The sequence below is a fragment of the Zootoca vivipara genome, chromosome 16, assembly GCF_965207765.1.
Source record: "Zootoca vivipara chromosome 16, rZooViv2.hap1.1, whole genome shotgun sequence".
In the NCBI taxonomy this organism is placed as follows: Eukaryota; Metazoa; Chordata; class Lepidosauria; order Squamata; family Lacertidae; genus Zootoca; species Zootoca vivipara.
Genome location: NC_142599.1, coordinates 15,494,866 through 15,521,418, shown reverse-complemented (window position 1 = coordinate 15,521,418; position 26,553 = coordinate 15,494,866). Strand labels below are relative to the sequence as shown.

Here is a 26,553-nt window from a genome sequence, read left to right as displayed (position 1 = left end):
CCTTCGAGGCGGGCCGGGGGCCGCGTGGTGCGGCGGCGGGCCGGCAGGGGGCGCGGCGGGGGCGCCTCGGCGGAGCGAGCGGCGGGCTGGTCCCGGACGGCGGCGAGGCGAGGCGGGCGGAGTCGGCGCGGAGCAGCAAGCCGGGAGGAAGCGGCAGGTGAGCGGGCGTCGGCGCTTCGCGGGACTTTTTATGCCGGGGAGGGGGCCCGGTCTCCTGCCTTCCCAGGCGAGATCGGGACCACGAGGACCACGCTCTCCATGGGGGACCGGGGAGGCAGAGTTCAGCGGGGAGCGGAGTTGCTTCGGCTTCTGCCTCAGTTTCCCCCTTGGTGAGGCCAGCCCCAAGGCTGGCTCTAGCTGGGGAGAGGCTTCGCTGGTGGTCGGGAGCCTGGATCTTCCCGCACAACAGCCCTGAGAGGGAGGCTCGGTTCAAGAAGGGGACTAGCCCAAGGGGAGCTTGCCCAGTAGTCGTCGTCCCCTTCCCTGTCGATGTGGGGGCAAGAAAGCCCAGGGCCCCCTGTTTGCCGACTGTTTCTGGAGGAGCCTCAGTCCGGAGATCCGAGTAGGGGGGTGCGGATCGGTCCTCAGTACCAAGGGGCCCTATCCTGTGAGGGTCCAGAGATCTAAGGCGGGAGGCGATGATGAGTAGGAAGCAGAGCATGTGAAGAGAAGTCTTTTGGGGGGGGGGTCCTAAGGATGCTCCAGGGCCGGGACCCCCGCATGGGCCGGGAAAGGCAAGTTCCTGAGACCACCCGAGTTCTGGGTCTAGAAGGGGACCTACAGGGCAGACCCTGAGGGCATTCCTCCTTGGAAGTGAGAGGGGAGAACCCGAGCAGGAGAGCCCCTGCTTGGCATGCAGAAGGGTGCAGGGTCTTCCCAGCTCGGAGGACAGCAGAGTCACAAGCGACAAATGGGGCTGTTCTGGGGCCAGGACCCTGCAGAGCCATTTGCTAGGCGTGGAGAGGAGGCTTCCCCAACCTGGGACCATTCTAGATCACAGAATTGTAGAGTTGGGACAGACCCTGAGGATGATCTAAGTCCGACCCCCTTGCAATGGAGGAATATGCAGCTGTCCCATAAGGGGATCGAACCTGTAACCTTGGCATTAACAGCACCACTCTCTAACCAACTGAGCTATCCGGGCTGATCTGCTTTACTAGCCTTCAGAACATATGGAGGCACCATTTTGACGTAGGCAGTACTGATTTATGTGGGCATCATGGGCTTGGCCAGTGGAAAGGCAGGGAGGGGCAGCTTACCCCCCATAATCAATAAAAAATATCAATAAAAATGCATAGCAAACAGAGCTTCTGCCCCACCTAACAAAAGGCCTGCCCCTCCGCCCAAAAAAATCCTGGCTATGCCCACGGTGGGCATGAGGCAGCTTCCTCGGCTTCCAGCACCAAGAAGAAGCAGCTGCACGATGGTCCCCATTTCAGGGTCCGATCCTGGGTTGCTCAAAGTTTGGGAGCCTTCATAGCTCAGTGGCCGAGCATACAGAGGGTCTCAGGGTTCAGTTCCCTGCGGCATCTCCACGTAGGCCTGCAATAGGCTCCCAGCCTGAGAGCTGCTGCCGGTCAGAGTAGGTAACAGTGAGATAGGCGGAACAAAGGTAGGAGGTGCCTTCCGGCGGCGTTCCATTGTCCAGCACGTCGCTGCTTGAGTGTGGCAAGCCTCGGTGCCATTGCTCTCCATCTGTGAAATGGGCACATTTGGGGACAAACCTGGCAGGGGGGTTGTGAGGGTGAAGCTTTGCGGAGGTATCATGCTCATCATAATAAGGAGACATCCATATATCCTTTCGGGGAGGAGGGAGTCCAGGTGGTACATTGCACTGAATTCATTGCTCAGATTGAAGCATAAAGTGCCTGAGGTTCTAGTCTAGGGGGGTTCTAGACAGCTGCCTCCCAGCAGACATCCCCTCCCTTTCCTCATGGGTCTTCCTCACCCTCCTTCCAATTTCCTTGCAGAAAACCGATCCTCCCTCTGCACAGTGCTTAGCAAGCTAAAGGAGACCTGATATTCTTCCAGCAGCTCACTCTCCTGTTTTAGTTTTCACTATCTTTTTGTAAAGTTAATTTCTTGGTAAAGTTGGCTTTTGCTTGTCTCCGTCCTCAGTAGCCTGAAAGTTTCCTAAAACGCTGGTGCGCAATGATGCCTTTTGCTGTTTGGTGAAGCTCTTGGTTTAAGGGAGGAAGAGGATTGATCCTGCAGAGAGGCGATCTGGTGGCTCAAGCCAGGGCCATTGGTTAAATCAGGTGGATAGGAAGCCGGGGCTGTTGTGTGTGTGTGTGTGTGTGTTTGCAGGAAGACCAGAAACCAGGGGGAGATGCGGACAGTAAGTAGAATGTATCTGGAGCACAAAGAGTTCTGTGCTTGTCCTGGGGAAGCTGGAGATAGGCAGAATGGATAAAGCAAAATCATTTACTGGACCCGAACCAAAGCGTCTAGTGGCCCCTTGAGAGATTAATGTGTTTATTGTTCTCTGAACTTTTTCTCAGCGAAATCCTTCTGCCTAGAAGAGTTGGGGCAGTGGCAGAGGTGCGGGAGAGAGAAGACGCATTGTATAAATCAATTAAATAGTTTCAGGTTGTCCTCCTTTTTTTGCAAATAGCCTTTTTTTTCATGGAAGAAGCCCCCCACCCCCACCCCGCTACCAGCACCACGCTTGCCATCTCTTTCGGATCGTGTTCCGCAAATGGATTATGCCAGGCAGCTGCAGACAGCAGGAAATGGGGGCGAGGCTGCAAAATTGGATTAGGGTGGTGGAAGAGCCTCTTGGATTGAATCTCCATTAAAAGATCAATGCGCTTAACTATCATTTTAATATAATTTGTTTAAAATTAAGAAACCCATTTTAATGTGGTGAATAGATTAGGCTGCAAGATGCCAAGCAGGCTGGCCCTGGGGCTGGGGAAAAAGCTACTGGGCTGGGGGTGCCGCATTGGGGGGGGGGAAGAGAGAAGGCTCCTTCCCTGCCCCCATGGTTCAGACAAGGTGTGGATGTTCATTTATGGCAGGGGTGGAGAGGCTCAGGTCTGATGGGGAGAAGCAATGTTGGCCCCCAGGCATCTCTATCCTTCCCAAAGCAACTTCCCAAGAACACACACCCTGTTTGCCAAGCTACACCCTTCCCTGGCGGTGTTTTGCACCTTCCTTGGGTGCTTGTGCCTGACTGTGCTAAGGCCCCTTCCTTGCTGAGATGGAGAGAGGATAGAATCATCTGATTCACACATGGGTGGAATGTTGTTGTTGTTGTTGTTGTTGTTGTTGTTGTTGTTGTTGTTGTTGTTGTTGTTAATTACCCATCCTTCACCCTAAGGTCCCAAGGTGGGGGTGCATAAGTTAAAATACAGGAATAATTAAAGAAACAATTTTTCAAAAATTACAATTACTAGAAAAAGCCGCCACGAAACATAGAGGCAGGTCCTGAAAATATGCATCTCGGGTGTCAGAGGTGCACTGACTACACATCAGGATAGACCTTTCTGACACTATGCATGTTACTTTCTGACAGTAAGAGCTGTTTGACATTGGAACGGACAACCTCAGGAGGTGGTGGACTCTCCTCCCTTGGAGGTTTTTTAAACAGAGCTTGGGTGGCCATCTGCCAGGAATTCTTCTTACGCTGTACTTCTTGCATGGCAAGAAGTTGGACTTGATGACCCTTGGGGTGCTTTCCAACTCTACAGTTCTCTGCTGATGTGATTCTCCTCCTCCCCAGTGATGGGTTTAGGGGAGTACGACTGGTTTGGTTGCACTGGGCACTGAGCCTTGGGGGTGCTGCCGGGAGCGCCACAACTGTGATGTAGAATGGAAAGTGAGAGGTGGGGAGGGGAGCATCAGATGTTGGCATCACACAGGGCGCTTCTGAAATTTGAGACCGCAGGTGGCTTCATATGCAGAGTCATGAACATTGTCCCTCCCTCTCTGCCTCCACCTGCAGGCCGAAAGGCAAAGGTGTAGCTGGGCCTTGGACAAAGGTGGCTTGCTTTTTTTTTTGGCCGAAAGAGGGGCTGATTGCCAGCAGTGAAAGTGGGCACTCCACACTCACCTTGAAAGCAGCAGATTAGCTGCTGGCCATGTTTGTTTGTTTGTTTGTTTGTGATGGCCTTCCTCCTGCTCATCAAAGGATCTACCTGATGATTGGGGAGTGGGCAGTTGTGAATTGCATTTATATCTCACCTTTTCTTGCAAGGAGCTCAAGGTGACATGCTGTACATGGTTCTCTCCCCACAAAAAAACCCTGGGAAGAATGTTAGGCAGAGAGGCAGTGACTGCCCAAGGTCACCACCCAGCGAGCTTCAAATGCCTGAGTGTCAGGATTTGAACCCTGCTCTCTCCCCTGTCCTAGGCTGACACTCTAACCGCTACACCAGTTTGCATCCCTATCTGAGTGCTGAGCTAGGTGGAGAGGGTCTACTTCATTTTCCCTTCCCCACCCCCACTCCTGCCCAAATTGGTGGGGTCTTCCAGGGTGGAGGCAGAAGCATTTTCTTGGGACCCCTGCACCAGGAGTTAGGCACCCCCATGTCCTAAAGCCCTGTGGATGTTCCTTTCATTGGAAACAATAAAAGCAGATTAAACTTTAAGCCCACAGGGTGGGGGCGGGAATTGCCAAAGTTCTAATGTTCCTGAAGTCGTTCCAGTAGTTCTTTGGAAGGCTAGACTCAGGTGGGGGGAAAAACAATTAAAAAGGACAGTAAAAGTGTAAAGAATATTTAGGCAGCCTCGGGTAGCTAAGTGCCCACATTGCAGCTGTGAAGCTGATGGTGCAAGGGTGAGGCTTGTGCAGCCTGTTTACTCAGGTGTAAGCCCCTATTCATTGAATTTACTCCTCGGCCCATGTTCCAGAGGATTTGCAGGAGAAACGCTTGGTATGTTTCCTCCGGTCTCTGAAGAACCATCAGAGAGGATCAAAATTGTGGCTCTGCAGGGGGTCCTTTAGGAGAACATTCCTTCCCAGTGTCCAGTGACGAGGGCGCCAGTTAGTCCCAGTATTGGCGGCAGGTGGTGGTGAGAACGGAGAGAGCTTGAACCCAGGGAGGCCACATCTGCAGCTCGCTCTCCTGAGGAGGGCTTGGACGCATGTGTTTTTTTAACCCCCCCTAACATATCCTCTCTCGTAATCCCATCTCTGAGAAGCTCAGGCGGCCAGAACCACAATGAAGGCTGGTGGGAAAGAGGAACAAAGTTGACCTCCTGGTGGGGTTCTCAGCCCCAAGGGAGGCAATAATGCTTCTGAGTATCAGTTGCTGGAAACCACAGCAGGAGAGAATGCTCTGGCGCGCTTGAATCTAGAGCTGGGCAATCTATTGATCACATGAGCCAAAGCGGTATGGGGGCTTGCTCAAGGCTGAGTGATGTATCTCAGCTGCTTCTTCCTCCCTTAAGATGGGGAGGAAGCAGCAGCAGCCGAGATATATTCCAGACATCATGATATACAGTGATATACCTTGGTTCCTGAATGGCTTGGCTCCCGAAACACCGCAAACCCAGAAGCAAGTGTTCCGGTTTGCGAACGTTTTTTGGAAGCCGAATGTCCGTTTTGGCTGTCGGCATTGTTTCCGGGGCCAATCAGCCAGACAGAAGCCAACCTTGGTTTGCGAACGTTTTGGAAGTCGAGTGGACTTCCAGAACGGATTGAGTTCGAGAACCAAGGTACCACTGTACAGTATCAGCATATTGTGGTATTTAGCTGTTGATATATCACGATGTTGAAAACCAGATATCGCCCAGCCCTACTTGAATCCTGCTTGTGGGTTTTCCAGTGGGGCATCTTGTAAGAAGAGGATTCTGGACTAGATGGGACATTAGCCTAATCCTGTGTAGGCTGTTCTGATGAGATGGGAGCTACTTCTGTTGGGGATCCTGCCAACCTCAGAAAGCCAATGGGGTTGGCACTCTCCTTCTGCTCCTCCCTTTCCTTGCACTGAAAGACTCAACAGAATATTCATCATTTGGGGCCACACTTCAAATTGTACATTCTGCTTCCCATCCATCATGGCTCCTGCATCCTGTTTCTGAAACTCCCCCCAGAGAGGGTCATCTCCTCTTGCTGTTATTCTAGATTTGTTGCAACCACAGCCTTCCCCAACCTGATACCGTCAGGATGTTTTGGACCACAAACTCTGGAGGGCACCTGATTGACAAAAGCCAAGCTAGAATGTGGGAGGCTGCCTTATACCTGTGCATGTAAAACAGGGGTTTCCCTAAAAACTAAGATATTTCTAGCCCTCAAGGTTATGAATAAAGGAAGCTGCTTTGTACTGAGGTCCATGTAGCTCAGTGTTGTCTATAATGACTGGTAGCAGTGCCTCTCCAGGGTTTCAGCCAAAACCCTCGTCCAGTCCTACCTGGGAGATGTCATTGGGGATTGAACCTGGGACCTTCTGCATGCAAAGCAGCTGCTCTGCCACTGAGCCACAGCATCCTTGTGCTTTGCTCTGCCACTGAGCTGTGGAGAGTTCCCCTTGCATTGCAGAACCCCCAGGAAATGGGCACCACAGCAGTGTTTCGTCTGAGGACACAGGAAGGCAGCAAGTCAGCGAAATTGTGGGGATCTGGACAGCTCAAACAAATCCTCTCATTTGTGGCTCCTCGTTCGCATCTGCTTCCCCGAAGTGTCACCACCGTGAGGGTTAATTCTAGCACATGGCTGCTCTCTGTGTTAATTTGAAGGAGGATCCTTGCCAAAATAATCAGGCTGTACAAATCCCCGCCACGACGTAGCATTTATAAGTGCTAAAAGGAAGTAGCAAAGGAGCGCAAATTGCAACAGAGCTTCAGGCGTCCAAATCGCCTGCAGGCTTCAGAAGCTGCCTTTCCAAAATGTGGTGTTTTAAAAGTCTCTGTCCCGGCTGAAGTTGGCAGCAGGAAATTGCTGTGGCCATCAAGCCTGGCTCTGTCCATACATACTGTACAATGTTAGGAAGAGAGGGAGCAGGAGATGCGGGGCCTGAATGCGGCCCTCAAGAGCTGGGGTGTACCTAGGGGTTGGCCAGGCTGGCTCTAGCCAAGGGCACAAGCCCCAGGTGTGTGTCTGCAAAATCATGCCTCTTCACTCTGGCTTGGAGTGGCTAGGAGTCCTCCACATCCTCCCAGGCTCCTCCCCTGCTCTGGGAGTTACCTAGGTATAATGCAGGATTGTGCCGTATTTCAATGTAAAATGCTACTGTTGTGTCCCATGGTTTTCTCTCTCCCCCCCCCCTCTGCCAAGTTGGGGATCCTCTCCAAATGCCTGTGTTTGAAAGGGTATATGAAATGTCATGCATTTAAGCTCTGGGCAGCCAAGTGCAGACAGATTTACAAATTCATGTGTTTGCATGTGACAAATTCCAAAGGGGCCATCCTGTTAGGCTGTAATCATAGAATCATAGAATTTGTAGACCTGGAAGAGACCATGAGGGTCACCTAGTCCAACCCCCCTGCAAGGCATAAATATTTTGCCCAACATAGGGCTTGAACCCACGACCCTGAGATTAAGTCTCACACTCTAGAGTAGTTTGCAATGGATTGCTCTGAAGTCACTTCTGCGCCATATAAAAGAAATCATCCACCAACTGCCCTGCCTCGCCCTGCCCTGTATTTTGCCAGAACAAAAGTGGCACCCCTAGAGCTGCCAGGCTTCAAGGGCACAAGGGACAGGGAGAGGGGCACCCATACAGCTCCTTGCCAAGCATGGAACCATAGGGCAGCCATAGGGTTTGTGCTGTGCTTCAGTGACTGTGGTGATTAACAGCCGTGGCTTCCACAGCTATCAATCAAGGCATGCTTAACGTTTTGAAAGGGGGCTGCTAGCTCTGTGCCCTCCCAGCTTCTCCGCGCTTCTCCCGACATCAGCACTGCCCTTGCAACTTGTGGGAGAGGAAGCAGGTTGGTGATTTGGAATAGTCTCTCTGAAAGCACATGGGGTCAAAGGCAGGGCCGGCTCTAGGTAGACTCCCGGTGGCGCGGTGCGCCAGGGCGCTGGGCAGGTAGGTGGGGTGCTGCGCAGCAACCATGCTGGGCGCCGGAGCGATCTCCGCCCCTCAGTGCCAGGGCGCCCAACCTGCTCGAGACTGCCCTGGTCAAAGGACAGAGGAACAGTTCGCCACCTGCTCTGAGCTCCTTTAGTGGACAGCTCTCTGCAGCACCTGGGGCTTTGAAAGGTCCCGAATGTGTTTCATTTACTTGATAGCAGCCTCTTCCTAGTGGCTAGTGCACTCAGAGTAGAGTAGAGATAAAAGCAGCCAGATTTGAACACCTGACCCATCTCTTTGCCTTCAGGGGCTTGGGAGCACCCGTCTCTCATGGGAACAAAACGGAGAGCATCCCTTAAGGATAGGGTCAAGCGTCCTAAAGCACTCAAAGATCTCCTGCTCCGTTCCGGGGAACCTTTTGAGGGCTTTTTCATAGAACCATAGAGTGGGAAGGGACCCAAGGGTCATCTAGTCCAACCCCCTGCGATGCAGGAATCTCAGCTAAAGCATCCATGGCAGATGGCCATCCAACCTCTGCTTAAAAACCTCCAAGAAAGGACAGACCACAACCTCCTGAGGGAGACTGTTCCACTGTCAAACAGCTCTTACTGCCAGAAAGTTTTTCTGTATGTCTAGTCAGAATCTCATTTCCTGCAACTTGAAGCCATTGGTTCAAGTCCGACCTTCCAGAACAGTAGAAAACAAGCCTGCTCCATCCTCCATGTGACAGCCCTTGAGATATTTGAAGGTGGCTGTCATGTCTCCTCCGTCTCCTCTTTCCCAGGCTAAACATACTAGGTCCTTCAACCGTTCCTCATCCGACTTGATTTCCAGACCCTTGATCAACTTGGTCACCTTCCTTTGCACACGGTTCCAGCTTGTCAACATCCTTCTTAAACTGTGATGCCCAGAATTGGGCACAGTATTTATTCCAGGTGTGGTCACCAGGTTTTTTGCAGAGTTGTTGCAAAGTTGGGGGAGAAGCAAGATGCTTACTTGTAAGGTTTCCCTCCCTGCTCTTTTAGGTGTCCCAAATGCCTGGATAGATATCTTTGTGGTCGGTGACTTGTTTCTTGTGAATGCTTCCCTGCCCCACAACGGTGTCTGTGAATGAGGCAATGCAGAATAAATTATTGCCCATCTTCTGCTGCAAAACATGCACCACTTTAGCATGCATTTTAACCTGACAAACCTTGCTTTGCATCTCATGCCTATTCAGTTGCTGCTCCCCACTTACACTTTACATACCTGCCTACCAAGATTGCCCTTGTCGATCTGATGAAGTAAAAGCCTGAGGAATGGCTCAGTCAGCAGAGCATGAGACTCTTAATCTCAGGGTCATGGGTTCGAGCCCCACATTAGATGAAAGATTCTTGCATTGCAGGCGGTTGGACTGGATTCCACCCCTCCCCCCTTTAAAAATATATATTAAAATTTTATTAAAATAATTTCAGTTATAAAAAATAGAGTGATGAAAGAGAAGGGAAAAGGTGCACAAAGTACATTAAGAAAGGAAGATATACTATAGTACAGTGGTCTTCAACCCCCGGGCCACGGACCGGTAGCAGTCCGTGGATCAATTGGTACCGGGCCGCCTAAGGATCATTAAATACAATTAAATTAAAATTATTAAATCAAAACAATCTAAATAAAATATAAACAATAAACGCCCCCCCCAGCGGGCCACAGTAAAATTATCAAATGTTGACTGGTCCGCGGTGATAAAAAGGTTGGGGAGCACTGCTATAGTACACTAAATATACTACACTATAGTTCTTTGGTACACTAAATATACTACACTATATTTATATAGTACACTAATACAGTGCACTATATTTATAGTATGCCATACTAAATATATGCAGTAGTATATTACACTATTATAGTATATCACACTAGAGTTGGAAGGGACCCCAAGGGTCATCTAGTCTAACCCCCAATGTGCATTTTAGGCGCACCCAGACTCCCTTTTTGTGCTCTGTTTCTAGGCATATGTCCACATTTTAAAGTGTTGTTATTGGTTTCCCCCCCTGGCACTTTCCCTATGAAAACTGCTCTTTACTGCTGGATCAGAGCAAACAGAAATCCTCAGAAAACCCGAATTGTTGTTTCCCCGATTCAATCAGTAAAGAAAGAGTTTGCGCAGAGAAAACACTGGAGGGTGGGGGAGAGAAGCACTTGGACCTTGCCTAGAAAGGACGGGGTGGTAAGTCGATGAGCCCTGAGCATTTTTGTTTTTGTGTTACAAAGGGACCCTGCTAGGCTGCAGACACACCATTCATCTAAAGCCCATAGCTTCCCCCAAAGACACCTGGGAACTATAGTTTGTTAGGAATGCTTTGATGGTGTTTCCTGCTTGGCAGGGGGTTGGACTGGATGGCCCTTGTGGTCTCTTCCAACTCTATGATTCTAGGTTGCTGGGAATTGCAGCTCTGCAGGGGTGGGGGTGGGAATACAGATCCCAGGATACTGTACTTTGGGGGAAGGAGCTGTGTTCATTTCTGGCAATGTGTGTATGCAGAACCTCAGTAGGGCCATGCAAGGAGCTGGATCAGGCCAGAGAGCTATCTTAGAATCATAGGTACCAACTCCCTGGGGCCCTGGGTGCCCAAACACTCACAAAATTCCCCATGGAGGGACTGGGCACACACAGGGCCGTCTTAAGCGCCCCAGGCGCCGTGGAGTGACGGATCCCTCCGGCGCCCCCCCCGCCCCATTTCCCAGTGCGGTGGGTGGGTGGGCGGGCGCAGCGCGGCTGCCACAGGCACTGCTGCGCGGGGGGAGGGCAGGCACAGCGCGGCTGCCGTGGGCTCAGCCAGGGCATGGCCCCAGGCACGTACGGTCACGGGGCCACGTTGGCACTCCTAATTTCAGAGTTGGAAGGGTCCCCAAGGGCCATCTAGTCTAACTTGCCCAGCATCCTGTTCTCACTGCAACCCCTAGGGATCCTACCAGCAAGGCCCAGGTGCAACAGCAACACTCTCCCCCACTTGCGATTCCCCAAATAACTGCCATGATTCAGATGCGGACTGACCGCGGAGGCTGGAGCAGAGACATTGCATCTGGTAGCCCCTGGTCGCCCGATGCCCCACGCACCTTGGCCGGGCTCCTTCGCCTCCTCTCCTCTGTCTCCAGAGGAGCTGCCTCCTGCCAGTTGCATTACCCAGTGGAGAGGAGAAAGCTTTGTTCTCCGGTGCCCAGAGCAGCCATAGAACAGCCTGTTCTAACCAATGAAAAATGGGCAGGGGGGGGGGCGCAGCAGCAACAGGTTTGCAAGGAGCACAGGAAATGGATTTTAATAATGAGAAGTAGGCAAGAACATTGCCCAGGCTAACAAGGAAGAAGCCTTAACCGCATTAAGAAGGCTGGAAGAGGAACACTCCTGCCTGCCAGCTGCTTTCTGGCCTGGGATGATAACAGGGTCTTTCCCTCCCTCCACCTCGCTTTGTAAGAAATGTTGGGCCCTGTTGGAGCAGGCGTCCGTTCTCAAGTTGTTCTGAACTGAGCCACCGCACCATTTTGATGATGGCCACATGCCACAAACCTCTCTTGTGTCTCCCTTCCCACCCTGTGTCATGCTCGGAGCAGCGTATATAAACTAATCACCAAATGGCACTTTAAACCAGGGTTACGCTTTCTGCAATGGAATTGTCTAGGCGCCATTTCCCTTTATGAAATTGTTATCATCATCATCATCATCATCATTTCTAGACTGCTTTATATTTTAAAGGAAAATAATCTCAAAGTGGTTTACAACAAATTCGAACGTCAAATCAATAAAACAAATTCAAGCTTCAAGGGAAATGTTTCAGATCCTTCTCGAAGTGCCATTTTGCTCTCCCCATATTTATTTACCTACTTAAGTTATATAGCTGCCCCATGGCAGAAATACTGTAGGAAGGCAGTATGATGTAGTGGTTAGAGTGTTGGACTAGGACTTGGGAGGGGCCAGTCGGTCGCCAACCTGGCATCCGGAGATCTCCACGCGGTAGCAATTGGACCCGTGCCAGTCACAAAATATGTCTGGACCCTGAACACTAGCTTGAAGGTGCCTAGTTTTTATTTTTGACTCACAGACTCTTAGACGTGGAGAATTGGAAGGTACGTGAAGGAATCACAGCTCATGGATATTGTGGAAATGGAGCCTGCCACTAACTAGAGTCTTCCCAGCTGGTTTTTCTGCAGTAGATATAAGATTAAAATGCCCATTTAGCAGTGCATACGCCCACATAAATGCCACAACTGAGCTCGCTCCTCATTGACTTTTATGTTGTGCTGAAATAGCAAGACTCAGCGGGTAGTGTTACCTTGCTAGCCCTACTCGGAGTAGAGCCATGCAGGTCTGTTAATTTCAGTGGTTCTGCTGATGTCAGATGCAGCCCTAAACAGAGCTTATTTATGAACTCGAGCAAGCTTTTATATCCCGCCTTTTCGCAGGGATGGAAGTGGCTTGCAATGTGGACAAATGGAAAGTGGGGAAAAAGAAAATTGAAGAGTATGCAGGGGATAATATCTGTTCTAGTTAAGCAGCATTTGATCAGTGGAGCTGGGAGAGGGGTCCCTCGTGCAAATTTAGTACATAGGTCTCCATAGCCACAGATACTCTTGGATATATTTTATGTCATCTTAAAAACTGAGGCCAGTGGAGGGTTTGAGCCCCAAACCCTTGATATGCCTCGTGCTGTTTTTGCAACTTCTGCCCAATTTTCCATATGTAAACAGAATAAGGAAGCAGCGCAGCTTCTGCATTGGCGGCCATTCCCTGCTGTTGCCAAAGAGCACAATGATCAGGAGATCTTCGTCTCCAAGAGGGATTAAACTTCAGGCCCAAACTCCAAGGACAGGCTCCAAATGAGATGAGCTCCCAAAGATCATGACCAGGCCATGGCAATTCCTCTGTTAACAGACAGCCCAGACGAGTCTGCCATTGGCAAAGCCAATATAAGCCTTAACTGGGTGAGATGATGATGATGATGATGATGACGACACCCTCACGACTTAAATATATTTGTCGCTTCTTACCCTCCAAAAAAAAAAAGAGGGACCCAGGTGGCGCTGTGGTTAAACCACTGAGCCTAGGGCTTGCTGATCAGAAGGTCGGCGGTTCGAATCCCTGTGACGGGGTGAGCTCCCGTTGCTTGGTCCCAGCTCCTGCCAACCTAGCAGTTCGAAAGCACGTCAAAATGCAAGTAGATAAATAGGAACCACTACAGCGGGAAGGTAAACGGCGTTCCCATGTGCTGCTCTGGTTTGCCAGAAGCAGCTTTGTCTTGCTGGCCACATGACCTGGAAGCTATACGCCGGCTCCCTCGGCCAATAATGCGAGATGAGCGTGCAACCCCAGAGTCGGTCACGACTGGACCTAATGGTCAGGGGTCCCTTTACCTTTACCTTTTACCCTCCAAAAAGCAACTTACAAAAATACCATAATTATGCAAAACCACTACAATATTGGATGCTTCCAGACTGTCACTGTGTTAGGGTGGGATTCAGGGACATATAAGAAAATTCAAGTTGCACAATTAATAGTCGAGCTGGAGCTCTTGCGCAACAAACCCAATCTACCTGCCCTACCCACCCCAAAGATCAGACTTTTATGATATGTAAAGTGAAGGGGGAACTGCCCTAGGAAGCATGGGATAGGGCTTGCATGACGCAGCATTGTCTAACCTCCCCGCAAACGAATCAGGTATAAATCCTCAATAAGCTGGTTGTTTGTTTGTGAGCAGCATTGATGGCAAAGAGCAAAGGATCATGGGTGAAGGGAGCTCCCCAGATTCCTGGATCCATCCTTGAGCAATGCCCTAGAAGTGCAAGGAAAGATCCCTGGATAACCCAGATCACAGGGACCAAAGAGAGACAGGGGTGTGTGTGTGTGTGTGTGTGTGTGTGTGTGTGTGTGTGTGTCAATGGGCCCCTGTGTCAAAACTCATCTCCCCCCCCCCCACGCACTGCAGGTGGTTGTGCTGGTGGGGTGAACTATGTTAGACATCTTTGTGATCCCATTTTACCAGTTTTAAAAACTTTGCTTTTTTATTTAAAGCTGCCAACATTCTTATAACCAACCACGGCAGCTCAGAAACTGCAGAAGCTTAAACACACCAACACTGTTGCCATATCGATAACAAGATTAACAAATAAGCGCTGATAAAAGCAGTAATTGGCAAACAAGATTAAAGGGAACAATATTAATACAAGAGCAACGGAGGTAAAATGCTGGCAAGAACAGGAAAAGGTTGTCTGGTCAGACTGTTTGGCCCTGGGGCGGGAGGAGGGCAAGTCTAGTTTGAGCCCAGGTCTTGGCAGGGTAAATCAGATTCACTGAGTTTTCTTCCTAAAGGGGATTCTGGAGGGGGCTGCGGAAACCTGGACTATCCTGCCATCTCTTTTGGGGGTCACCCTGCAATAAATTCCAAAGTGATGAGACCTAAACAGGGGTGCTTGACTCATTGATAAGTACAGCTGAATGACAGTAGGCTGTGGGTTGTGGCATTTGGCACAATTCTGTGCAAACCCACAGTCTTGTTCTGGGTGAAAATTCCACACTCCTGAGAAGCTCTGTTTGGCTTTTCACAAAAGCAAGTTTCTAGCCCTCGTGGTGCACAAGGCCTTGGCTCATGGCCAAGCGTCTCCCCACCTGCCTTGCTCTTTTCCCAGGGGGAACCTGCTCTTTCGCTCTAAATCAGAGCAAACAGCAATCTGCGGGGAACCCTTATTGCCGTTTGCTCCAATTGAGCACCAAAGAGCCTTTCCCCCCCAGGGAAAGCAGCGGGACAAGAAGACGTGTGGATAAGCCCTCAGAATACCGTAGATGAAGTATTTCTTCATGTAGTGTGTAGTTTATTTATTTTTATTTAATAGATTTATATGCCAGCCTTTGTCTCAGAATAAAATACAGGATCAAAACAGGGAAACAAGGGAAACAAACCAGCAAAATAACCTTCCCACAGACACATATAAAAAGCTGTCGAATATTATTAATCTTACGGAACTATGGAACTCCCTCCTGAAGGGCCAATACCTTTATTTTAAGATACACATAATTGATATGAAAATAGTTGCATAGTATTTAGGGTTCAAATGCACAGCACATTGTATAGAGGGGCTTGAAGTGTGACAAAAGCAAGGGCCCATAAGCACGTAGCTTGCAAACTGTTATCAAATGCCTACCCTACACCCACACGCCCAGTAAGGCCAGATAAAGGAAGGAGGGGGAATACAAGCTAGGCTCACAGTGTAGGACCTAAGTCCCACAGGACCAGATAAGAAGGGAGAAGGGAGTATGGCAGTTTGGAGTACATGTGCTTTTTGTAGTTAAGGAAATCAGGTGTTGCCTGTTTGTGACTGTATAAAAGGATTGTGCATCCACCAGTCGGTGTGCAGGTTGCGAGCTGATTGCACTGCACCTTTGCTTGGCATATGCTGAACAAATAAATCTTGTTGTATCCTGCCTGGCATGTTGCCTCTTTGTGTTGGTTCCATTGTTCCTATTGCCCGGGTGGGACTTAGGTCCTACACTCCTACAGGAGGCAGAGATGGCCACCAACTTGGGATGGCTTTAGAAGAGGATTGGACAAATTTATGAAGGAAGATGGCTATTCCCCATGATGCCTACTATGCTCTCCTCCTTCCAGTGTTGAAGGCAGAACTCCAGCTGCTGCGAATTGCAGGGGGGACGAGCGCTGCTGTTGTGCTCACGCCCTGCTTAGAATCATAGAATCATAGAGTTGGAAGAGACCACATGGGCCATCCAGTCCAACCCCCTGCCAAGCAGGAAACACCATCAAAGCATTCTTGACATATGGCTGTCAAGCCTCCGCTTAAAGACCTCCTGCTTGTGAGCTTCCTTCCCATTGGGGGCATCTGGTTGGCCGCTGTGAGAACAGGACTCCCCTTTGGCCTGATCCAGCTGGAGGGGACTTTTCTCAAGTTCTGTTTTACTTTCTGTATTATTCGTGTCTTCACTAGAGGGAATATGACCTCAATGCGTTACTCTCTTTTCCAGCCGTCTCTCTCCTTTCCGATGCAGCTGCGGGAGGGGACACACCCCACCAGCTACCTAGAATAAGAGATAGCTGCCCCCCCCCCCGGAGGTGTCGTTACGTTGGCTGGAAACGACGATGAAAGCTGTGGCCTTTCGACAGGAAACTTAATTTTCAGGCAGATGTTCCCTTGTTGAGCTGCCCCTGCAAAGAGAAAAGGCGCCCGTCTCATTGACTCTCTTGGAGACTTTTGCCCATGTCTTTTATGGCCTGGGCTCACACTCTCCTCCTGCGCACTTTCCTGACTTCTCCGCCATAGGGACCTGAGCCAGCCTTAGGGAAGCCGAGAGCCCCTTCCTGGCGCCTGGGCGACTTGAGGTCTGTGCCTGCTTGCTGTGATCCTGCAGATATGGACAGTGGATTCCCTGACACCCTCTTGCCCGGCTCTCACCATGCTAATTCGTGGGCATAAAGACTTCCTGGCAGATGTGGTCTATATCGTCTTGGAGCTGCTCATCGCGGTGCTGGCCATCTTGGGGAACGTCCTGGTCTGCTGGGCTGTCTGCCTGAACAGCAACCTCCAGAACGTCACCAACTACTTTGTGGTGTCTCTGGCGGTGGCCGACATCGCGGTGGGCGTCCTCGCCATCCCCTTTGCCATCACCATCAGCACCGGCTTCTGCGCCTACTTCTATGGCTGCCTCTTCATCGCCTGCTTCGTCCTGGTCCTGACCCAGAGCTCCATCTTCAGCCTCCTAGCCATCGCGATCGACCGGATTATTGCCATCCGGATGCCTCTCAGGTAAATGCGCAGTTGATGACAATGACGACAAGCTGTGCTTTTTTTCTAGGGGTAAAAGGTAAAGGACCCCTGGACAGTTAAGTCCAGTCAAAGGCGACTGTGGGGTTGTGGGGCTCACCTCGCTTTCAGGCCGAGGGAGCCGATGTTTGTCCACGGACAGCTTTCCGGGTCAGGTGGCGGCCAGCATGACTAAACTGCTTCTGGCGCAATGGAACACCGTGACGGAAACCAGAGCGCACGGAAAAACCGTTTACCTTCCTGCTGCAGCAGTACCTGTTTATCTGCTTGCACTGGCATGCTTTCAAACTGCTAGGTTGGCAGGAGCTGGGACATAGAAATGGGAGCTCACTCCCATCATGCGGATTCGAACCGCCGACCTTCTGATCAGCAACTCCAAGAGGCTCATTGGTTTAGACCACAGCACCATCCGCATCCTTTATGATTCTAGGGGTACTCAATGGTACGCAGTACTGGCACCTTTCCCCACCCCCAAATGTTAAAAGTGTGGCACTTGCTGTAACAACTTCATCATGAATACCAGGGGTGCCAACTTCAATAACATATTGGGGGGGGGACAGGTAAGCCCCACCATCCATATTGAATCACATGATGCAGCACATGCTCACCATTTGAATGGCAATGCCCATCAGTTGGGGGTGGGGGCAGCTCCCTTAACAATTTTATTGGGGTGGGAAAGAACGCTTGGCCCCTAGGAATTAGCTCCTTGGGTGAGTACCAGCACCATTATTTTTTCTTTGAAAAAAGCACCAATGACGACAGGCGGGGCTCAAGGAGCACAGCTTCAGTGCTGAGCTTATTTCTTTTCTCCAGAACTAGCAGAAGCAGAATAAATTTGCTGCTGGGGAAGTCTGAAGTCCGTCACCAGCTTACCAAAAAACGGTCCTGTTTCATCCGTTTTAAAAAAGCCATTCTGGGATCTGCATGACCGAAATCCCAGCTGGAGTTTTTGCTCCCCGCCACCCCGTCTGTTTGAGAGAAAAGTCCGTGTTTCATAATCTCGACTTTTCCCAACCCTCTTCACTTGCTCTGAGCACGAGTCCCCTGAGAGCAGCGGCAGTCAGTCAGTCAGGGGGGCTGTTTGTAATGGCACGAAGCAGCCCCCTCCAGCCGTGGGATAACAGCTGGGCAGCCTCAGAAGTCCACTTCACAGAGACTTCGCCCGCTCTGAGTCTTCTGTCCAAGTCTCTGAGTGCCTCAGGCCAATCTCTTCCTCTCCCCCATTGTGATTTTTTTTTTAATTTACAGTGAAAAGCTCAAGTGGAGTTTCCTGCCCTCTGAGTTTGAAGAGCAGCAGCAGTGACTGGAAATGGATATACAGTTCCTAAGGGCCAAGGAGGGGAAAGAGAAGGTGTCTCTCTCTCTTTCTCTCTCAGCTGGGTTGATTCTCTCACATCTCATCCAAACCACCTGGGCAGGAGAAACTTCTTCAGCTGCAGGTTCAGGAAATCGGCTGTCCCCCATCACCTATCCCCATCCTCTGTCCAGCTCTGTCTAGCAGATTTGGAATGAAATGTCTCAACAACAGTTGTCTGAAATTACTTTCTTTAGACCCAAAGTGCTCAGAAAAATCTGTCGAAATCTTCAGCCGTTTGAAAACTAGGAAGATTTTTTTTTTTTAAAAAAAAGTAACGCCAGGGAGACCCTTTGTGCGATTAATGATTATGTTTTGCAAAATTACAAAGAGCACACATTTTTTCATCTTACTAAAAGAAAGATCTAGACAAAAACAAGTTTTCCTGGATTTGTTGAAAACCTTTTCAGCACTTCCTTCTCGAGTTCCTCCTCCCCCCCCCCGCCAGTGCAGTTTTTTCTGTTAAGACGCTGCCCTGTCATTGTCAACTTTAGCCACGTCTTCATTCTCCACAAGATATGATCTACAGTAGACATTGTGCATGGCTGAGCAAGAGAGATGGCCGGTTCTACCCACTGCTGTAGTATCCTAAATTCTGATGTTCTGCACAGAATGGCTCACACATTTCCATGAAGGATGAAATGATATGCTACATTGCATAGGTACAACAAATGCAGGCACTGGCTTTTTCTAGGGAAATGCTCGCTAGGGAGGGAGATTGTGGTATCTCAGCAAACATTTCAATTTATAATATTCTGATTATTTCTACTTTCAGTTAAGTATTTTTATTTATTTCCTTGATTTAGTGAGAGAGAGGAATTGGGGGTGAGGATGGGGACTCTGTGTTCAGAAAGTGGATGTTCCCATTACACACACATGTGTGCATTAATTCATTCACCTTGTTCATGTGCCCCTGTCCTGCCTTTGCAGGTGGAGAAAAGCAGCCCTCTTTGCAGGGGCGTTGTGTAGGGAGGTAAAATCTCCACCCCCCCAAAATTTATGCACCATTTGATTGCGGGGAAACCTCAAAGCGGTTTACAAAAGATAGAACAATGAAATCAAGACGGAATCACGACCCCGCTTTAAAACACACTAAAGTGGAAATGCTAAAACAGATGAAAATTGCCTCAGCTTTATGAGCATCTGCGTAGGTTTGTCTGAACAGGGATGTTTTTAGCAGGAGCAGGGCCGGTGCTAGGGTTTTTTGCACCCTAGGCGAGATCACCTTCTGCCCCCCCCCCCAGTCAATCATATTTCAAACACGGTTGTATTTCACATCCAACCTGTTCCTTGAATCCATGATCTCTGCTACATGTTCCAAAGCAGTGGCAGTCCTGCTACCACAGAATAATAGTGCAGGGTGGGGAGGGAGGGGGAAGAGAGAGAGAAGGAAGGAAGGAAGGAAGACAAGGAAGGAAGGGATGAAAGAGAGAGGGAAGGAGGGAGAGGGAAGGAGGGAGGGAGGAGACAGAGAACGGAGGGAGGGGTGAGGAGGGGGTGAGAGGGAAATAGAGAGAGAAAGAGAGAGAAAGAAAGGGAGGGAGGAGGGGGTGAGAGGGAAATAGCGAGAGAGAGGGAGGGAAGAGAGAGGGAAGGGAGGGAGGGGGGAGAGAGAGAGAAGGGAGAGGGAAAAAGAAAGAGAGGGGGGAAGGAAGCCTGCTCTTGCGAGAGGCGGCGCCAGGATGAGTGCCCTGAAAGGAGCACTTTCGGGGCGCTAATCCTGTTGCCACCTCTCGCAGGGGCGGCCGCGTCTCCCTTCTCCCCAGCTCACTTCAAAGCCGGCTGCTTCAAAGCCTTGAAGGAGGGCTTCAAAGGAAGCTGCGAGGGAGGGAAACGGAGCCCTCCCTCGTGGTTCGCCCCAAAGCAGCGGGGCTGAGCAGACGGAGGCGGCACAGCCCGGCGGAGCGTGAGTTCGACGTGCCCGCCCGCCGCGTCGCGCCCTCTGGCTGCCCACTGCGCTTGGCCTTGCCAGAGGGCGCGATGGGGAGCTGGAGGGAGGGTGCGGCGCAGCAGGCAGGATGCCTAACTCGCGGTCCGCCAGGCTGTGCCGCCTCTGCCTGCTCATCCGAAACTAGGCTAGGATGGGACGGCCCTGGGCAGGCTGGCCTGCACCCCCTCCATTTTGGCACCCTAGGCAACTGCCTAGTTCGCCTTAATGGACACGCCGGCCCTGAGCAGGAGCCAGCAAGAGTACAGTGAAGGTACCTACCTGATCTCAATAGGCAGGGAGTTCCAAAGTGCAGCAGGTGGTGCCACACTGGGTATTATGTGCCAATTCAAAACCACAGCCTGTTATTTTGAGCCTTCAAAATGCTAATAATAATAGCTTCCCTCCCCTGCTGGGGCTTTAACTTGCCCTGGGAGAGAAGTCATCAGTGCAGAGAGAAAGAAGGAAATCCAGGAAGAGAGATGATGACTGATGTTTTTATTGGCTGTTTTGTGAAAGGAATTTGGCCTGCAGAAGGGGCAGAGAAGGAGATGCAGGCCAGGCCTGTAACATCAGCTGTCTGAGAAGGCCACCACTCCTCTGTCTCCTCCCTTCCGTAGGCAAAGGATGGAGTGCATCTTGGTTGAAGCCTTGGTGGCTGCTGCAGAGCCTCCTTGGGAAATATAGCCAAATTGCCTTTTGCAAGCCCATGCTTTGGGGCCAAAACCGTGACTCATACATTTATAAATAACAACCACAGCATTGGCGGTCCCAGGGCAGGGAAGTCTCTGCAGCTCCCCTGAAACGTGCATAGCTGCCAAGTCTCCCGTTTTTAAAGCTATTTCCCGCTGGCAGCCCGGATTGAAAAAAATCCCGGAAATCCCCCGGATTTCCTACCTGCCAGGGAGGCTCCAATTTGGGTCCTGGCGCTGCCTGATTTTCGGTGCCCAGACATGGGTAGTGTGGCACATGTGTAGAAGCGACGGAGTGCCATGTTACCCATGCCTGGGCACCGAAAATCGGGTAGAGCGGCACCGGAAGTTGCTTCTACACATGTCCAGACATGCGTAGAAGCGACTTCTGGTGCCGCTCTACACGATTTTCGCCCAGGCATGGGCGGAGCGGTACTGGAAGTCGCTTCTACGCATGTCCGGACATGCGTAGAAGCGACTTCTGGTGCCGCGCCACTGCTGATCCCGCATTTTTCAGCGGGAGACTTGGCAGCTATGAACGTGACCTGTTGATTTTGGCACACCGGCAGATTTTGCTTCAGAGCCTCCCCAATGTGGCTTCTGCAGTGGCTTGTGTGGCTTTAGGCAAATCATTTCAAAACGCTCCCGCCCCCTCTCTCACACAGGCACCCTTCCTTGGGTTCATCAGCTGGGCTGCAGTGATGTCACAGAATGTTCATAAGTAGTCCAACTGCTGAGTTGAAGGGAGCTGTCTGTAGCAGGCAGGGCTAACACCAAGCTTAACCAAGGTTTGTGACTGCTTTACAAACCTTGGTTAACGTCAATGTTACCTTAGTGTTATATGCCAGCGTGCATCTCTTCCTCAATGTCGTTTAAGGAGTCGCAAAGCTACAGGGCTGCAAGAGAAGAGTAATCCTTCCTGGTTAATGTCTCTTTTGATGAGAGACGGGTGGGGCAAATAATAAACCAAGGTTTAAGTGACCATCTGCCAGGCATCTCAGCTTTAACTATACTGAACATGACTTGTTTCTTGTAAAATACATTTGGATCTGTCTGTTTCCAAGAAGTCCCACCCGCACAGCCCCATTGATTTTGGGGGTGGCAGCAAAACCAAAACAAATGAAACACAGTTGTGGGAAGGGCTGAGCCTAGCATTCTAGTGTTGGTTATAAATCCCCCATACAGTGGCACCTCTTCTTACAAACTTAATGCATTCCGAACACACAATGGTAAGTCGAATCCCATAGGAATGCATTGGGAGAAAAAATTCTTAAGTCGAAGCAACCCTATCTAAAAATTCGTAAGTAGAAACAATCCTATCTAAACTGCATCCAAGATGGCGGACGGAGCTCCATTCGTAAGTAGAGTTATTCGTAAGTAGAGGTACCACTGTACCTGGTCACCAGGTGGGCAATTGATAAGCGGAGCTGGGACACCGAACCCCTTGCTCTGGAGGAATCAGCCAAGGAAGGGGTGCTGTCTGCCTGCGGGTGGGTGCATATCAGAGAGGGTCAAAGAAAGAGACCTCAGGCACCTCATGAAGCCTAGCTGTCTGATGCAGGGGCTGATGGGATTTGTACTCCAAAATAGCCAGGCAAGCCCAAAGCATCTGGAGCAGGCATCCCCAAACTTTGGCCCTCCAGATGTTTTGGACTACAATTCCCATCTTCCCCGACCACTGGCCCTCTTAGCTAGGGATCATGGGAGTTGAAGGCCAAAACATCTGGAGGGCCGCAGTTTGGGGATGCCTGATCTGGAGGAAAGTAGGTGGAGGAATTTAGACTTTCCTTACAAGATAGTTTCCTTCCTTTAGGGATGTTTCAGATGAGGAGGAGGAGGAAGAAGAGGAGCATTGGACTGAGTGGACTTTGGATGCCCTCGGTAAACCGAGGGGCTCTGATGCCGTCACCTGTGTTTAAACTAAGAGGCAGGTCGATCCTGATAAATATTATTAGCAAATATTAGCTTGGATTGTGTCCCTCCTCTCTGGGTGCTCTCTTTCCCCTCCTCTTACCAAGTTATATAACTAATGCTGTTAATTAAATAAACATTGTTCCTTAATGGATGGATTAAGTGCCGGCAGCTCTTGGCTGGATCTGAATCGGAAGTTGCAGAGAACAAAGTCAAATGATTGGTTTTCAGCTCTACATTCACCACCACCACAAAATGCATAAAATGATAATGGGATGTGGTCCCTTTACCCCACTTGTTCTCACCTGACCGCTTCAATCCTCCTGTCAGATGTCAAAGAATTAAAAAAACAACTATGTGACTTTTTGTCAATGTCTGAAGGCAGCCCGGTTTTGGGAAGCTTTTAATGTTTGATATTATTATTATTATTTCTTATACCCCACTCATCTGACTGGGTTGCCCCAGTAACTCTTGGCAGCTTCCAACAAAAATACACACAGAGGAAAAAAAGCACATCAAACATTAAAAGCTTCCCAAAGCTTCAGATGTTTACAAAAAGTCACATAGTTTTTTAACTCTTCAACATTTGACCCACCATAGGGTGGGTGTGACTACCCAGAAGGTTTCCTGCCTGGTTCCCTAATAACATACCCGCTGACATTTCTCCGATGAAAATAGGGACGTCCCATTCAATGACAATTTTACTGTTTATATCCCACATATCTTACTGGGTTGCCCCAGCTACTCTGGGCCACTTTCAACATATATATATAAAATAATCAATCATTAAACATTTTTAAAAACTTCCCTATACAGGATTGCCTTCAGACAGCTTGGGGGTCGGATAACTCCATACCCTCCAACATTTTCAATGAAAATAGGGACATCCTAAGGAAAAGTAGGACATTCCAAGATCAAATCAGAAACCAGAGTGGCTTCTCTAAATCAGGGATGCCCCTTACGTCTCACAGTGAGGGAACCACCAGAAAGCTCTCAGAGATGGACCTCCGTGTCTGGGCTGAATAATGGGGGTGGAGATGCTCCTTCAGGTAAACAAGGCTGAGGCTGTTTAGGGCTTTAAAGGTCAACACCAACCATTTTTCCTTGGAATTGTGCTGTGAACCAGTGTCAATCTTTTAGGACCGGTGTTATGTGGGTCATACCCTATTTTGCAACTCACAACATCACCAGATCCTACCGTTGACTTTCCTTGGTTCTTCTCCTTCCAGATATAACGCTCTGGTGACGGGCTCACGGGCAAAAAGCATCATTGGCATCTGCTGGGTCTTGTCCTTCATCATCGGCCTGACGCCCATGCTGGGATGGCACAAGCCTGCCTTGGCCAACCAGGGTTCCTCTTCCTCCTCCTCCTCCTCTGCTGGTGTGTGCAGCAACGAGTCCTCTTCCTCCTTCTCGTCCTCCTCCTCCTCCACTACGACCCCTTCCGGCAACTGTAGCAGCGACATGTTGGCCTGCCTCTTTGAGTCCGTGGTCACCATGGAATACATGGTCTACTATAACTTTTTCGCCTGCGTCCTTACACCGCTGCTCTTGATGTTCGGGATCTACCTGAAGATCTTCATGGCCGCCCGGCGGCAGCTCAAGCAGATGGAGAACAAGGCGACGCCCGGGGAACGTTCCCGCTCCATCTTGCAGAAGGAAGTCCACGCGGCCAAGTCGCTGGCCATCATCGTCGGGCTGTTTGCCGTCTGCTGGCTGCCCATGCACACCATGAACTGCTACATCCTCTTCCGGCGGGGCTGCGACCGCCCTCCCCTCTGGCTGATGTACCTCGCCATCATCCTCTCCCATGCCAACTCTGTAGTGAACCCTCTGATCTATGCCTACAGGATCCGGGAGTTCAGGCTGACTTTCCGCAAGATCCTTGGGCAGCACATCCTGGGCAGAAAGCAACGGTTCAAGGGGACCACGGCCAGCCGGAGGTCCTCTGCTCACGCTGAGGAAGACGGCGAGAGTGCCGGCATGCAGATCACCAAGTACACTCTGAACTTCTATCCCGGAGGGGACTTGGATGGCATCCACATGGACGGGGATTGGGGGGAAACCAAAGTGGGCTTGGAACTGCGCCAGAACAAGAAGGCGTTGGCCGGGGAGGCAAATGGCCATGCAGCCCATCCCTGCAAAAATGGGGACCTCTCCAAAGCCTGCAGAGACATGGAGCTGCTGAGCCAAGAGCTGCTGGCGATTCGGGATTCTTATGCCGCTGACCTGGAGACTTCAGCTGTAGAAGCCTCTGATGGGTCCTGAGGCCCCCTCAGGATGCAACGCGGCTGGAATGAAATCTTCCCCCTTTCCCCGTGGTCTGCTTTCGTTGCAAGAAAGGAGGGGGGCAAGGGGAGGGCAAAGGTTTGGGTCCTTGAGATGGAAGGGGAGGGGTCCCTGACACAACTGACAGAAAGACCTGAAACGGCCTGGGGAGAAGGCAGGAAAGGGCCAGGGGGCTTTTTTCCCAGCCAAAGGTCAAAGGTGAAGGCAAGAGGCGATTGGCGGGACACAGGGACACACTTCTTGTTGCCTTTGGAAGACTCTGCAGGCAGAGGGCACGTGGCAACATCCGATGTTGCTTGGGACACCTGTGGCTGCCTGTGGCCACAGCCCAGTTGTACCAGGAGAAAATGAAAGGGTCAAAGGAAAGGTGCTTCATAGTGCCGAGGAGCTGTGATTCCTGCATTGCAGGGGGTTGGACTAGATGACCCTTGGGGTGCCTTCCAACACTACAATTCTATGATTCTGTGAAGAGCAGAATGGGAAGTTTTTTGCTGGGCACCCAGCTAGGGTGATGCCGGGCTCGTTCCTGGAGCTGGCGAGAGAGAGCGTGCGAGAGCGCATGGTTTGGAGGCATTAGAGATGCGTCTGTTTGTGTAAAATCTCGAATAGGAAGCTTTATGATGTGATTTTGATTTTCCTCTGGCTGCCAGAAGTCTCCTTGGGGATTTCTGCAGGGCAGGGCAGGGCAGTTGCCTACTTAGCCTCTTCCACCAGGCTGTCTCCTAGGTAGGGCCTGGCATGATGGAAATCAATAGGTGACTGTGCTCCGGTTTGCTCCCAGGGCACGGATGCCTATGAGATGATTAGAGGGGTGGACTTGCTCAGCGAAGAGGTAGCTTCTCAAGGAACCACCTGCCTGCAGCTGGCAAGGAGTGCTTGTACAGGTCACCCACAAAGCTGGCCCAGCACAGATCTACGCACCGAGAGAGTCCCTGGGACTCAACCCTAGAACCGTCTGGATTTGAACTCAGTGTCCAGATGAGAAACAACCCAGAGGGCTACTGCTTTTAAGGGCCAATACCAGATCCCAACACCCCCCCCCGAGCTGTGTCTGCTAGCCAGAAACATCTTGGCAACCTTTCCAAACAGCTCCCAGATGCAAAGCTCCTCCCCGCTTGTGCTCTGGCACCTAGCTGAAATCTACCAGGCAAACCTGTTTCGCAGGTGACTGCTGTTCTTCTCGGTGAAGACGACGGCACAGACTGTTGAGCATCAGTCGAGCAGTTGTTGTTATGGCGGCCAAGCTCTGACATGACAAGATGGCAGCTTTGCATGGAGGGACGGCTGAGCTCGCCTTGGGGTTTTGTACGCAGAGTTTCATTTCAACCAAAATGGTCACCCTTTGAAGAAATGTGAAGGAGGACCTTCGGGAGGTAGGAGGAGGAGCCAGAGATGGGAGAGGGTGCGAGGTAGAGGCTTCTCCCTGTGACCACACAAGGAGGGCTATTCAGTCTGGTCCATCACCCATCCTTCTGAAACCGTCCGTCTTCTAGTGTACACTGAATGTTTGCCCTTTGTTATTTCATAGATCATGCTCTGTGCCCCCTCTCCGTTTTAATAAGCTTCTGTTTCTGTTTTCTAGCAGCGTAATTTAAAAAATAAATCTGAAACAAATTG

General features: G+C 50.6%; 1 protein-coding gene across 2 annotated transcripts; it reads left to right on the top strand.

Annotated features, from left to right (window-relative positions):
• On the top strand, positions 1-26,553 carry ADORA2A (adenosine A2a receptor). 2 transcript variants are annotated; one of them, XM_035098340.3, is made up of 3 exons: positions 1-157; positions 15,967-16,745; positions 23,877-26,553. In XM_035098340.3, the coding sequence occupies exons 2-3, from the start codon at positions 16,396-16,398 to the stop codon at positions 24,913-24,915; spliced, it is 1,389 nt and encodes a 462-aa protein (XP_034954231.3). In that variant the 5' UTR covers positions 1-157; positions 15,967-16,395; the 3' UTR covers positions 24,916-26,553. The 2 variants fall into 2 exon arrangements, with proteins under 2 accessions (XP_034954231.3, XP_088515563.1); XM_088659437.1 differs by lacking the exon at positions 1-157 and adding an exon at positions 176-562.